At 37.0% G+C, this 15,742-nt stretch overlaps 1 protein-coding gene across 3 annotated transcripts in view; it reads right to left on the reverse strand.

Moving 5' to 3' along the window:
- The window catches only part of LOC6046290 (protein phosphatase PP2A 55 kDa regulatory subunit), a 96,810-nt gene that overhangs the window by 2,398 nt on the left and 78,670 nt on the right, over positions 1–15,742 (reverse strand). For all 3 annotated transcript variants that reach the window (XM_038248910.1, XM_038248908.1, XM_038248915.1), the window contains 2 exons: positions 15,587–15,738; positions 7,640–8,449 (listed from right to left, as the gene is read on the reverse strand). In XM_038248910.1, the coding sequence (XP_038104838.1) occupies positions 7,640–8,449; positions 15,587–15,738 (962 nt within the window). The remainder of the gene's footprint in view (positions 1–7,639; positions 8,450–15,586; positions 15,739–15,742) is intronic.

Raw genomic sequence — 15,742 nt, forward strand, 5'->3', positions numbered from 1 at the left:
CCATACAAAAATGGTACGTAAATATTCAAACAGCTGTAACTTTTGAGTGAATTTTCTGATCAATTTGGTGTCTTCGGCAACGTTGTAGATATTCTTGAGGACTATTAAAAAAAATGGTACACGGAAAAAAAATTGGCAGAATTTTTAATAAACTTTTTTCACAAAAACTCAATTTCCCAAAATGTGTATTTTTTGATTTTCAAGATTTTTTTATATGTTTTAGGGGACAAAAAACCGCAGCATTTGAGCCATAGAGAAATATGGTCAAAAAATCTGCCGCCGAGTTATGAATTTTTGAAAAAAATAGTGATTTTTGAAAAAAATCGAAATTTTATTCAAAAACAAATTTGACGTAATTTTTTAATGAAAAAAGGAATTTGCAATCGAAAAGAACTTAACAGATTTTTTGATAACGAAGTTGACTTTATAGCTGTCGGCCACCATTGCTAGTACCAACCACTAGTGTCTTCCTTTTATCTACAAGGACTTCGCCGCCCTGGGCTCCTAAATTATATGAAAGTATGGCACGGAGCGACGGCGCCGAATACCCATATTTACACAAAGAATTTTAGAACCTCTGAATTGTGAGTCCAGTGCGCGGTCCGATTGATCCACACGGGCGGGATTTTTTGATAAAGGGCTCTGTTTTCAAGATGTATCCACCGAATGTTTGATTTTAGCGACATATTTGCAGTTTTACGATTTTTAAAAATAGTGACCATGAGTGACCATTTCTAAATTTTTTTTTAAGTCCATAAAATTTACTATAAAATTGTATAAGATACAGTCGCTTTAAGAAAAAGAAACACGAAAATTGAAGTTTTCTTAGTCTCACCAAAACAACCCATCATATTTTTTTTTGGGAGGGTGATCCAGCCGCACATCGTTGATGTCGAAACCTCTAAACTGGGCCCTCGTCCTGTCACGTCCGTCAGTAGTCTTGTCATACATTACAACTAGAACCAGATCTGCCAATGAATTAGTACACTTCGACCAAATAAACACTGACGCTGTATGGATCTGACTCTAGAATAAATGCAAAATAAAAAAAGAGTTGATATTTTACAAGTCGTGAATTGAAAAAGAGACGACCATTTGTTCGTCAGAATTCCAGTAGATCCTCGATTCGCAACAATGGTCGATACAATCATAATCCGACAACCGTTAGTTCAACAGATCAACGAATTTAGTCCGATATCATTTCACTATTGATTGATCGAGACTCTATGGAAATTTTGACAAATCAGAATGGTTTTTATGCTACTTGAATGAAAATCACCGATTCTGATAGAATTACTAAATTCACTGTTACTAATTTTGTCCCTAAATAACTAAAGGCAAAGTATAAAAAGTTGATATTTATAGTTAAAATCCTAAATTCTACAAACACTATTTTTTTAAGCCCGCATCCTAACCTGACACCCACATTAAGATAGGGAAAAATCACATATGTAGCGGTTAGTTGTACAAATGTGATATTTCCACTATCAGAGAACCTCCTTGTCTCGATGACAGCTTACCGGCCATCGATTAAGCCCTGAGACTACGCCAAAGTGGGTTCTCGCAGCATGAAGTGGTGTCCATGTGTAAAAATGGAAGCTTCAGCAATATACTGAACACATCGATTTTAATTCCACATCGAATCAAATCATACTCTTTGCCAAACAAGCATCAAACCTATGACACTCATTATGACAAAGCCCAGGGAACAACCCATCATATTTTAGTATCGATATATCAGCAACTAATGGTCCGATTTTCAATGTTAAAACATGAAACAGTCGTGAAATTTTCCGATCTTTTTGAAAAAAATATTTAGACTTTTTTTTAATCAAGACTAACATTTTAAAAAGGCTAAACATTGAAAATTACGCCCATTAAAATGCTAGTCTTGATTTATTTTTTTTTTAATTTTTTTTTTCGAAAAGATCGGAAAATTTCACGTACCTATGTTTCATGTTTTAACATTGAAAATCGGACCATTAGTTGCTGATATATCGACATTAAAATATGGTGGGTTGTTTGGGTGAGGCTTAAAAAAAATCAATTTTCGTGTTTCTTTTTCTTAAAGCCGCTGTATCTTAGTAACCAGAGGTCCAATCTTCAATGTCTCTTAGACAATTTTACAGCAAATTTTCTGAACTTTAAAAAAATATATTTTTAGAAATGGTCACTCATGGTCACTATTTTTAAAAATCGAAAAACTACAAATATTTCGCCAAAATCAAACTTTCGGTGGCTATATCTTGAAACGGAGCCCTTTTATCAAAATAATTGTGAAGTACTTTTAGATTGTAAATTATATTTTACATAAAAAAATACGTCAAATTTGTTTTTGAATAAAATTTCGATTTTTTCCAAAACTCACTATTTTTTCAAAAATTCATAGCTCGTCGGCAGATTTTTTGACCATGTTTCTCTATGGCTCAAAAGTTGCGGGATTTTGTCCCCTAAAACATATCAAAAAATCTTGAAAATCAAAAAATACGTATTTTAAGAAACTGAGTTTTTGTGAAAAAAAAAGTTTATTAAAAAATCTGCAATTTTTTCCGTGTACCATTTTTTTCTCATTAGTCCTCAACAATACCTACAACTTTGCCGAAGACACCAAATTGATCAGAAAATTCATTCAAAAGTTACAGCTGTTTGAATATGTACGTGTACGTACCATTTTTGCATGGACAGCATCCAAAATTGTATGGAGACTTGTGTGGGTGAACCAATAACACAAAATAGTTTTTTTAGTCATAGGGAAGACCCCACAAAGTTTGAGCCAAATAAAAAATACAAAAAAAAATGTCGAAATCGGCCGATTTCGTAGAATGTTGCTCATACATAAAAAAGGCTGTAACTTGGACAAACCTTAACTTAATTTCAAAATTCAATATGCATCTGAAAGGGCTTAGTAGAAACATGCCTAAAAATGGTTATTTTCATCCATTTTTACCCTTAAAAAATTTAAGTTCAAAAAATGTTCAATTTTTTATTAAAAATCAAGTTCGTTTCCAAGGATACTAGATGAAACCAGGAAAAAAGCAACTTCTTAATTTTTTAGAACTTTATTTTTTTAAGAGTTAAAATGGATGGAAATAAACATTTTTATGCATGTTTCTACCGTGAAATTGTCTCAGGAACACGAATATGATACAATTATCACCAGAAAATGGGATCTAAGGGGTCCCCCGAGCAAAAATTTCCAACCAAAACATTCACTAAAAGAAACAGTGTCTGTTTTATGTGTTAAACTGCCTTACCCAAAGCGTTATCAGTCTCAGATTGTAGTCCCAGATCTCCCTTACAAGCTCCAGGTCGAACCAAGTTGATATCTGGATGGAACACTTTTTTATTTGAGTTTAAAAATTGTGCTATGTTTTAACTAAAATGCCAATAACTCGCTTTAGATTTAACCTGGGTTTTTATGCCCTTTCAGATGCATTTTGAATTTTGAAATTTAGTTTAAGGTTTGCCCAAGTTACAGCCTTGTTAATATTTTTGACGTTTTTTGAACCATGAAAATTTCTGTCCCGATTCGCCCCACTTCCCGTTGACCTAGAGTGCACATATTTTGGTCAGATTCTAGTTTTATATCTGAGGTTTTTTTTTTGAAAAAGGTCCAATAAACCAAATTTTCAGTAATTGATTTTTGGGTGTTTTTTAATACCCCTGACTCAAGGCGGTTTCAAAAACACCCAAAATGCAAAAACTGGAAATTTGGTTTATTGGACCCTTTTTTAAAAAAAAAAAGCCTCTCACCCAGTCGGCCTGGGTTCGATCCCAGAAGGTCCTGGTGGCAAATTTTGAGACGAGATTTGTCTGATCACGCCTTCCGTCGGACGGGAAGTAAATGTTGGCCCCGGACTAACCTAAAAAGGTTAGGTCGTTAGCTCAGTCCAGGTGTAGGAGTCGTCTCCCTGGGTCCTGTCCTGGTGGAGTCGCTGGTAGGCAGTTGGACTCACAATCCAAAGGTCGTCAGTTCGAATCCCGGGGTGGATGGAAACTAAGGTGTAAAAAGAGGTTTGCAATTGCCTCAACAATCAAGCCTTCGGACACCTAGTTTCGAGTAGGAATCTCGCAATCGAGAACGCCAAGGCAATGCTGTAGAGCGAATAATTTAATTTGATTTTTGAAAAAAAAAAAAAAAAAAACTCCAGATGTGTACTAACAATCGCTGATAATTTCAGGCAGATTGGTGAGGTCGATGCGAGATGGGAATGCTTACATTTCTAGCATTTTAATTCACATTTATCATGTTTAGTTTATGTTTGTTTCTGATAGTATCATCACGGGCGTCAATAATTAGAGTTCACGCGCGCTGATACGACCAGAGATTTCAGTCGAATTTTTGGAAAAACAGCCAAATCAACGCTGAATTTCAGTTCAACTTGCTGATTTGTACATTGCGTAAGTTCGGCGGCTTTAACCTCCTGTCAGTTGAAGCGAAGGAGAAACGTGACTTTATCTCGCAATAGGCAATAGGGGAAATATACCCATTTTAAGCCTAATAAGCGGTCGTGTTTGAATAATGCTGGATAATCTGGAGAGTTCCTTGAAATTTACTATAACAAAGTACACCAACGAGTAGAGCAACTTTTTGTGAACATTTCTGTTCATTTTCACTTTAATTAAAAGTTATGCTATTCCTTTTACAAGCATTTAAAAAAATATTTCCCAAATGCATTCTAATCAGTTGAGAATGCATTGGGCCACGCCCATTTTCCTATTTTCAGCTTAGTTCTTTTTTCTTTCAGTGCTCTTTTGGGTCATTTATAGAGAAAATTTCCTGGCATCACTGGCTCACTCCAACAGGCGCTGCTGGTGGCATTGATGGTTCTTTATTTGCCTTCGCTTCTCGCTCGATTTTTTTCAGTCTTCGATTGGAATGGGTCGTCAAAATTCAAGCGTCAAAAGACTTGGCGCGTTTGTTTTTTTGATGGGGCTTGCTAATTTTTCACATGTTTCGGGATTATTTTTCAAGTGAGTGACTAAGTAATGTACAAAAGGACGTGTTGCCGGTAGACACAAAAAAAAATCCCGAATGTTACATCATTTATGATGTGACACTTTTGCACGTCATTAAACATTTAAATTTAAATGCAATTTGATGTAATTTTGCAACAAATTATACGCAAAAACATGATTTTACGTGTGATTCAACCGTTATCGTCGAATTTCACGTTTACATCAACTGAGTTTACATGTAATTCATTTTTTCTGTGTCGAGTAAATTCACATATTTTGTTCTGTGTAGTTGGAAGCAATTTTATATCTTAAGCGCTTTTAAATCGTTGGCGAAAGTGAAAATATATTGATGGCGACTTTCGTTAAGCAGTTAACCTCTCATCTTGCGTGTGGATGTGTGTGCCACCAAAATGATGAGAAATGGTCTTGAGCAGTTCTCTACGGAATCGGTCTTTTTTCTTTAATTTTATTTTTTGTATTTTTTTAATCCGGCTGAAACTTTTTTGGTCCCTTCGGTATGCCCAAAGAAGCCATTTTGCATCATTAGCTTGTCCATATAATTTTCCATACAAATTTGGCAGCTGTCCATACAAAAATGATATGTGAAAATTCAAAAATTTGTATCTTTTGAAGGATTTTTTTGATCGACTTGGTGTCTTCGGCAAAGTTGTAGGTATGGATAGGGACTACACTGAAAAAAAATGATACACGGTAAAAAAAAAATGGCTATTTTTAATTTAACTTTTTGTCACTTGATTTGCAAAAAAAAACACTATTTTTTATATGTTTAAGAGCACATAAAATGCCAACTTTTCAGAAATTTCCAGAATGGGCAAAAAATCTTTGACCGAGTTATGACTTTTTGAATCAATACAGATTTTTTTTCAAAAAATCGAATATTGGTCGCAAACATTTTTCAACTTCATTTTTCGATGTAAAATCGAATTTGCAATCAAAAAGTACTTTAGTGAATTTTTGATAAAGTGCACCGTTTTCAAGTTAAATCCATTTTTAGGTAACTTTTTGAAAATAGTCGCAGTTCGCCCATGTTTGCGAACCTTTGAAAAAAATATTTTTGAAAAGCTGAGAAAATTCTCTATATTTTTCTTTATTGAGCTTTGTTGATCCATAGTTGCTGAGATATTGCCATGCAAAAGATCGGAAAATTTTATGAATGTTTCATGTTTCAACATTGTAAATCGGGTTTATAGTTGCTGATCTGCCCATCTGCTCCAACCTTCCATCGGATGAGGAAGTAAAATGTCGGTCCCGGCCTTGGTTGTTAGGCCGTTAAGTCATTCCAGGTGTAGGAGTCGTCTCCATGCCATAAGTACAAACAACACACCAAACCAAGCCTACTCCGGTGGAATCGCTGGCGGCGGTTGGACTCGCAATCCAAAGGTCGTTAGTTCAAACACTGGGGTTGGAGGTTCCTTGGAGTAGAAAGAGGTTTGGGTGCTCTCCTCATTCAAGCCTTCGGACTCCTAGGTTCGAGCAGAAACTTGCAATAGAGACCACAAAAGACCCGGGGTCGTCAATGTGGATGGTTTGATTTTTTTTTGAGTTGCTGAGATATCGACATTAGAAAATGGTGGGTTGTTTGGGTAAGACTTAGAAAACATCAATTTTCCTGTTTTTTAACCTTTGCATGGCAATATCTCAGCAACTATGGGTCGTATCAACAAAGTTAAATAAAGCAAAATATACAGAATTTTCTCAGCTTTTCAAAAAAAAAAATCCGAAAGTGTGCAAACATGTGCACTTATTTAAAAAAATGAAAAACTGCGACTATTTTTAAAAAAGTTACCTAAAAAGGGTTATAACTTGAAAACGGTGCACTTTATCAAAAATTCACTAAAGTACTTTTTGATTGCAAATTAGATTTTACATCGAAAAATGAAGTTGAAAAATATTTGCGACCAATATTCGATTTTTTAAAAAATCTGTATTGATTCAAAAAATCATAACTCGGTCAAAGATTTTTTGCCCATTTTGGAAATTTCTGAAAAGTTGGCATTTTATGTCCTCTAAAACATATAAAAAAATAAAAATAGTGTTTTTTTGCAAATCAAGTTTTAGTGACAAAAAGTTAAATTAAAAATCACCAATTTTTTTTCAGTGTAGTCCATATCCATACCTACTACTTTGCCGAAGACACCAAATCGATCAAAAAATTCCTTCAAAAGATACAGATTTTTGAATTTTCACATATCATTTTTGTATGGACAGCTGCCAAATTTGTATGGAAAATTATATGGACAAACTAATGATGCAAAATGGCTTCTTTGGGCATACCGAAGGTACCAAAAAAGTTTCAGCCGGATTAAAAAAAAAAACAAAAAAAAAAATCGAATGACCGAAATCTCAGAGAACTGCTCTCTTGCAAAATAGAAATTATAATCAAAAGTGCATTAAATTTGATTTTTTTGGGCCAGTAAATGGCATAAATTTGCGTGCTTACTTGAGGCGGTGCTGTTGCTGGAAAGTTTATAGCCTAAATAGTATTTTTGGAGCTTTAATCGAGCATCAAACTCTTCATATGACAAAGATAGGTGTTTGATTAGATTAAAATTCTTGGTAGGGATAATATACCCGTTTTTGGCACATTTCTACTATCGGCCTATCAGTTTAATTTAAACTTGCAAAAAAATGGCAATTATGCTCAAACAAAAGCACTCACCGGGTACGTCTCGATCGGCTTCGTCTCCATGTGCAGATCCCACACCTTAATACTCAGATAGTCGCGGGAAATCATGTACCGGCCGGTGTTGCTCAGCTTGACGTCGCTGATCGAGCTGATGATCTCGCGGAAGAAGCTCTTGTTGGTGATGTCCACGTCCTCGGGCTCCTCGAACAGCTTCGCGTGCCGGTCGCAGAGCGCCGACGACCGCATATCACATAACCGGATCGTGCCCTTGCTGCTCGAGTAGACAAAGACGTTGCACTCGGTCGGGTGGAACTCGGCCGCCGTGATGACCTCCGTCAGCTCCTCCATGTTGGCCGGCTTGATGTCGACGATGTTGAAGCTCTGGTCGGTGATCTCCAGGTGCCACAGGTTCAGCCGCAGATCGTCCGCCGACAGGTACGTCTCCTGGTCCGAGTTGACCGAGATCGAGTTGATGTGGTAGGTGTGAGCGTTGGCAAAGATCCGGCGGGGCGACGCCTCCACCATCAGGTCCATCGGCTTTATCGACGGCACCCGGAGCGAGCTGATCATCGCCGGATCCCGTATGCTGCCGTTGTCCTCCCGCGTGTTGTACCCCTCGACCCGTTTGTCCCGCTCCGACACCTTCCACAGCTTTATCGTCTTGTCGTTGGTGGACAGCAGAAAGTGCGACTGGTTCTTGCGCCGGAGCCATCTGATCTTGTTGATTTTCTCCTCTATTTCTAGCGATTTTAGGTAGTCGAACTCGGGCTCGTGTGACTGGAAGGTGGAATAGACGTTGTACTCGCCGCGCCGCGGGTTCGACGATTTCGAGGCAGGATCTCTCTGTGAATGTGGAGAAGGAGAACACAATTAGCATTGATTTCTTTGGACGTGTGTGTTGTGTGGGTTTGTTGTCTATTTTCGATTCCAGGGCAAGGACGAAGCTAATCATTTATTAATTATCCCCCCACGAGTTGATGCAATTGACGGCCAATTTGCTCATAATTGTCCAAAGGGAAGCAACCAAAAAGTGCATTCCATACTATTTCTGTCGTTTTTTTTTTGTCGCAGGACACTTTCCAGGACACGAAACTCGCGATTGAGCGAGTAGACTCTTGTCCTCGGTTTGAAACGAGGAACACAAAAAAAACATCAATCGATTGCCACAAGTACTACAGAAGCGCAACACGAGCAAGAAAGACGGTTGTGTGACTGAAAAATGATGTCTGCTTTTGATGTAGTGCTTTATTTTTTTCGCTTTGCGGTGGTCACGAGCCATTTTGATTGAGTTTTGGGTGGTTTTTATTATTTCGTCTTCTTTCGTTTTCAAATTTAAATAAAAAAAACAAATCCAACAGTCATTATCCATTTTTTACGACACGTACATACTACGTATACCGTCTACCGTTCAAATTAACAACAATATGCAAAACAAGAGTCGGAGCTTGACGAGAGACACGCGGTCGGAAAGACGACGTCGGTGGAAACTAGGTCAACTGGTTGACTGAGAAGTGACTGACTGAGAGAGCGGCGGACGGTTCTGTGCTGACATGTGCTGGCTGCGGTGAATTGAGCTAAGGTGAACCCCGTTCAACGACAACAACAACAGCACACCTTCACTTTATCTCAAACATGTGTGTTTGAACGGAGCCGATCGTTTTATATTGGGTCGTTTTGGTGTGATAATGCCTGCCTCCTGACCTTTAGACGCCATTTCGCCGAATCGCAGTATGTTTTTCCGCCACCACACATTTGCTACGATAAATTTTAACGTCATCCAAACGCGTCTCTAAGCAAGGCACCCCTGACCATGCAGCGGAGGAGCACTAAATGTTTACGATTATTTTCAAAAAGGGAAAAGTTATTATATGTTTGGCATGCCTGTTGAGAAAAACTTGCTTGCTTACTTCCCAATTCGCTAGTAATGACTTGATCTAAGATGAAAACGCTTTATAGACTGTAATATAACTAAAAAGGCTGATATGCCAACATTAGGAGCCCGGTGGAAATACATGCAGTTCCCCTAGTAGCAGAGTAACTTGAGGCTAGACGCATAAGATGTGCACGACCGAAAATATACTTCAGCATTGTTGTTCTTTATTTCATTCAGGTGATTTTAAACAAAACCCTTTTTGCCTTCCTCACTGAGGTAAGGCTATAATCCTGCTCTAAAAATGAACTTTTTATTGAAAGCTCGAAGATCCACCTTCATGTATACATATCGACTCAGAATCGAAAACTGAACAAATGTCTGTGTGTGTGTATGTGTGTGTGTATGTATGTATGTGACCAAAATTCTCACTGAGTTTTCTCAGCAATGGCTGAACCAATTTTGACCAAACCAAATGCAATCGACTTGGTATAGGGTCCCATACATCGCTATTAAATTGTTTGAAGTTTCGATAAGTAGTTCAAAAGTTATGTATAAACAGTAGCGTGGTTCACGTTTCTATGAAAAATACAAAAGTTGTTATTTTGTCTTGCATCAACCGGAATTTTGTTCTTTTATGTCCCCAGAAGCACTCCTGAAAATTTGAGCCCATTTGGTAAGGTCTAGGAGCTCCAGTTTTAATTTGAAATTTATATGGGATTTTGATTTATTTTCCATGGGAAACTATCTTTTACATTGTATTAGGATTTTTATAAATCGATGAAATGACTTGATTTTATAGTAGGAGATAGGTTTTGAACTGGGAACAACTTTGTAGAACATACCAACAAGCTAGGAAGTGACCCTTTAAAGATACAGATACTTTTAGATGGTGGCTGGCCCCTTCAAAAGCCACCATCTAAAAGTATCTGTATCTTTAAATGGTCACTTCCTAGCTTGTTGGTATGTTCTACAAAGTTGTTCCCCAGTTCAAAACCTATCTCCTACTATAAGAATCAAGTCATTTCATCGATTTATAAAAAAATCCTAATATAATGTAAAAGATAGTTTCCCATGGAAAATAAATCAAAATCCCATATAAATTTCAAATTAAAACTGGAGCTCCTAGACCTTACCAAATGGGCTCAAATTTTCAGGAGTGCTTCTGGGGACATAAAAGAACGAAATTCCGGTTGATGCAAGACAAAATAACAACTTTTGTCTTTTTCATAGAAACGTGAACCACGCTAATAAACAGTGAGGAAGACAAAATGTGTTTTCACATATATCCGGATCTCATTTATATGCATGTGAACGATGTCCGGATCCATCATCCGACCCATCGTTGGTTAGGTAATTGAGAAACCTTTCCAATGAGTCCACAACATTGAAGATCTGGCAACCCTGTCTCGACTTATGACCACTTAAGTGATATTTATGTACTTTTTTGAAGCCGGATCTCAATTAAATGTATGCAAACGATGTCCAGATCCATCACCCGACCCATCGTTGGTTAGGTAATTGAGAAACCTTTCCAACAAGCTTACATCATTGAAGATCTGGCAACCCTGTCTCAAGTTATGACCACTTAAGTGATATTTATGTACTTTTTTGAAGCCGGATCTCAATTAAATGTATGCAAACGATGTCCGGATCCATCACCCGACCCATCGTTGGTTAGGTAATTGAGAGACCTTTGCAATGAGTCCACAACATTGAAGATCTGGCAACCCTGTCTTGAAGTTATGACCACTTAAGTTATATCTGTGTACTTATTTTTCTGGATCTAAAAAAAATAGCTGAAATATGTGTCCAAACCACTTATATTACCCATTGTTGGTAAAAAGTGAGGAAGGCATCAACCACATAGGTGGATTAAGTTAGTTTTTGTCGTAACTTTACTTAAAATTTGTACCAGCCTAACCATATGTTACTGAAAAATTAATTGCATCAATTTTTTGCCGGATTTAATTCATCATTTTGTAAGAAAGGCTCTATTTCACCTCTTGGTGATATTAAATCTGGTTTTTTTTCTGTTCGTTTCTAAATACAAACATTAGCAATTATTCTTATTTTAGCCCTCTACAGCCAAATTTTTTTTCGAAATTTTTTATCTTTCCCGTGTTCAGGAGGTCATTTTGAGCAAATTTTGTTCTACGAAAAACTATACTTCTCTTGTTTTATGTTTTTCTTGTTTAATTTTGAGTTTTTCAATTTGCATTTATCTTGTTAAATTTATGTTTGTTTTTGGTAGTATTTGGCTTACTCTACCACCTCCTATAATTACATTTTGCCTTTCTATTTTTTCATGTTTCTACAGTCACTTTTTGCTTGTTTTTCGCTTTACTTTTTCTTTTATAGAATGGCACCATTATCATTTAAATTGTAAAAATAAAATGCGTAGAGGCATAGACTAGAACCCTACAAATATTACTGCATACTTCTTTTTAAATAAAATATAGGAAAAGTTAGTAAAACACAGCCAAAGTTGACCACTTACAAATGAAATTTACCAAAAAAAAATAACATTGTCAAAGCCACATGGGTAATTCGCCACCAACTCACACGAAATCGGAAAAGTTGCCTCGACCCCTCTTCGATTTTCGTGAAACTTTGCTTTAATGGATAATTTTGGTCCCTGCTAACGAATTCGAGGTCCATTTTTCGATATCTCGTGACGGTGGGGTGGTACGACCCCTTTCATTTTTCTGGTTTTTTACTAAGTCACGTTTTTCAGTGATTTGTAGCTTGCAACCGTGAAGAGATAGACATTTGTTGTCAAAGGGTCTTTTGTGTAAAATTAGACGCCCGATTTGATGGCGTACTCAAATCGCTGCCATTTCCCGTTACTCAGCTGCTCAAAAATCGTGAGACATGTCATTTTTATGGGAAATTTAATGTTCTTTTCGAATCTGAAATAAGCCAGAAGGATCATTTTTTCATTTAGAACAAAATTTTTCATTTTAAAATTACGTGTTTTCTTCTAACTTTGCAGGGTTACATTTCAGAGCGTAACAATGTTTCACAAAGTTGTAGAACAGACAAAAACAAAAATTTTGATATATAGACATAAGGGGTTTGCAAGTATTCTTCACGAGTTATCGGAATTTTACAAAAAAGTTTTTTGAAAAAGTTATGATTTTGAGCATTTTTGATCAGTTTTTCGAATTTTTGACCCCAAAAACTCAATTGTGTGCTTTTGAAAGTATTTTTTTTCAAAAAGTTCAACTAATTTTGCATAATAATGACCCCTTGGACGATTGTTCTGGCTTGTGCACTGCTTGTATGTGGGGATTTTTCGAAAGATAAAAAAAAAACAAACCGGATACACTCACTAACCACAAAAAAAATTTTTTTGAAAAAAAATTCTGAACCAAAATAACCCCTTAGAGCAAAGTTTTACGCAAATCCAAGAGGGATCGGGGCAACTGCTGTGTGAGTTGGCGGAGAATGACCCACATAAAACTAGAGTTCTTCTGCCCAATGCTTTTAAAGATCAAAATGGATTTTTGACAATTTTTTTAATCGAAACCCGTCTAGATGCGGGGTTGGGTTGTAGAGGGTTAAGTATGGGTCATTCCAGCTCTGAGCATGCTCAAATTTTATACAAGTCAAAATTTTAAATTTTCAAAATTATTTATTGAGAAGAGCAGAACAAAATTTATTATTTTTTGCGTTGAATTAAAAAAATCTAATTTTCTATGTTTTTTTTTTTAACTTTGCATCTCAACAACCAAAGGCCGTAAAAACAAATTTCAACATTGCTTAATCACAGAGTAAGACAGAGTTCGCACTGCCTCTTGATTTTTGGTTCAACTTGGTGGTACAGTCGACTCTCTGGTTGTCAATATCCAAGGGACCGTCGAGGAAGAGAATCATCAGTTTACAGAACGATGCAAAATGAAGACTCGATTGAAAATATGTTTTTCTTGATACCCAGCTATGGGAGAGAATCATGGCAACGTCCAGCAAACAAAAACAAACTAATGTCAAACACCCTTCAAAGCTTCGTTTCTCAAAGAAAAATGTCTGTGCAAGCCATGAGATAGTGACAATATTGACAACCGGAAGAGATTTTTAAAGCAAACAGAATCCAAGGGACCGTCGAGAAAGAGATCCTTCAAGCAAGAGAAAATATCGAGGAATAAAGCCAATCAAAGTATGCAGTTTGAAGGGACTGAAGAATTCATCGATAGATGGAGCATAATTGATATCGAGAAGATCGACATCCAGAGAGTCGACTGTACATCGCACGCCTGCTACCAGCAAACCTTATGGAGCCAAAAAATTCAATGACATTTCTTTGGACTGGGCACTCTGGATTACTCTGTGGCTTAATGTAGGGATTTTTCTCAGCTTCTCGGATTTTTTTTTTTTCAAAAATAGGCAAAAAAGGGCACTTTTTCAAAATTAAAAAATGCTATCAAAATTTTACTCTTAAGTATTTCATTGCAAATTCTACTTCACAAAAAACATTTTTTTTACCTATTTTAGATATTTTTTTTAACATTTTGTTTACAATTTGTAGCTTTTTTGTGAAATCTAGTGCAAAAAAGTTAAATCAAATTTCTAGTGACAAAAAGTGATCAGCTATTTTTCAATTCATAATTTTTTTCGGTGTATTCCTCATTCACACCTACAACTTTGCCCAAGACACCAAATCGATCAAAAAAGTCATTCAAAAGATACAGATTTATGAACTTTACCAATCCCTTTTTTGTATGGACAGCTGCCAAAAATTGTGTAGAAAATTATATGGACAAACTGTTGATGCAAAATATCTTATTTGGACATACGGAAGGTACCCAATAGGTTTATGTCAGATTAAAAAAAAGGATGACTATTCCAAGATGAACATGAAAAATGTCATGTTACTTAACTGATGACTGCGTTGGCTGAACTTTTATATTATTCACATTGAAAATGTTTGGCCCACATTCACACACACATAGCACAAGTTCAATTTTGTATTCTAGGTCAGAAATGATACGTTACGGTGTATCTTCGGGGCCTTATTAACTGTTAACTTTCCAATTTATTTGATTGCAATTTCTCGGAAAAAATAAATAAATGTATATCCAGAGCACATACAACATGTAGACTCCATATAGATACGTAAGTAATTCGCTAACGTTAATAAAATTACACATTATAAAGCATTTTCATATCAAAACAGTCAAACAAAGAAAAAAACTAACTCATGTCTATCTCTCTAACACGTGTCTTGTAAACGACACCTCAAAACAACCTTCACTGGAGCACACACACACACTGGTGAGAAACGACGACAACGACCAGCTGATCGAACAAACTGATAATCACTAGATCAGCTTGCAGCTTCAGCTGGAAAGGCACACTCGTTCTTGGAAACGTGTCTTAACCCGCGCGAACTTTTTATTTTCTTTCTTTGTAGATGCAACTATAACAACTCTAACTGAATAAAATACATACAATTGTTGCATTAGAATGAAAAGTTTCCAACCGACAGCAAACAAGCAAGTTTCATTTTTTTCTCTCAAGACGAAACGTGTCACAAAGAGCAACCAACCTAATTGACATTCGATTCGCTCGGAACGCACAAACTTGAAATTCCATAATTGGAAGCCCAGGAGCGCGGGCAATCTGGAAATGTTGCGTAACTGACGTAAGTTGCCAGTCTGCCAATTTGAACTTGGTAAAGTTTAGTTATAAGTTGATCAAGAAGCTATTAATTTGTTCAGCTGATGTGTGCGATACCGAGACACATCAACCGACAGGTTAAACCGAAAGTGCTGATATTTACACGGTCATTTATCGCCGCCAATTAGTGCCTTTTCACGCCTGTCGACGCCTGGTTCGCGTTGCCTTTGTTGAGGTACGCGTAAATCACGCAACTCACGTTGAAAGGTTATTTTGGTGCATACCATCCTGTGCAAGTTTTAAGTATCGTCCCCGTATGCCTTATCAATCATCGTTTCCCTAACTGGTGCCACGCTGGGGGAGACCTCTTGAAACTCAATTAACACTTTTACATTGCCTCTGGTGGTTCGCTTCAATTTTCATCAAATTCATCCTTCGCCTTGTCATGGAATCTTCCGTTTGCTGAGACTTGTACAGGAGGAGTAGAGTACCTGGAATATGACAACTCGGCCGCCCTTGTCGCCGGTGGCCAGCAGTTCGCCATCGTGGTTGAACTCCACGCACGAGATGATGTCCGCGTCGGTCACATCGTCGTCCAGCGCACCCTTTATCTGTGAAAAGCACCACGATGTATCGCCATTGCCTGC

Source organism: Culex quinquefasciatus, chromosome 1 (assembly GCF_015732765.1).
Source record: "Culex quinquefasciatus strain JHB chromosome 1, VPISU_Cqui_1.0_pri_paternal, whole genome shotgun sequence".
Classification (NCBI taxonomy): domain Eukaryota; kingdom Metazoa; phylum Arthropoda; class Insecta; order Diptera; family Culicidae; genus Culex; species Culex quinquefasciatus.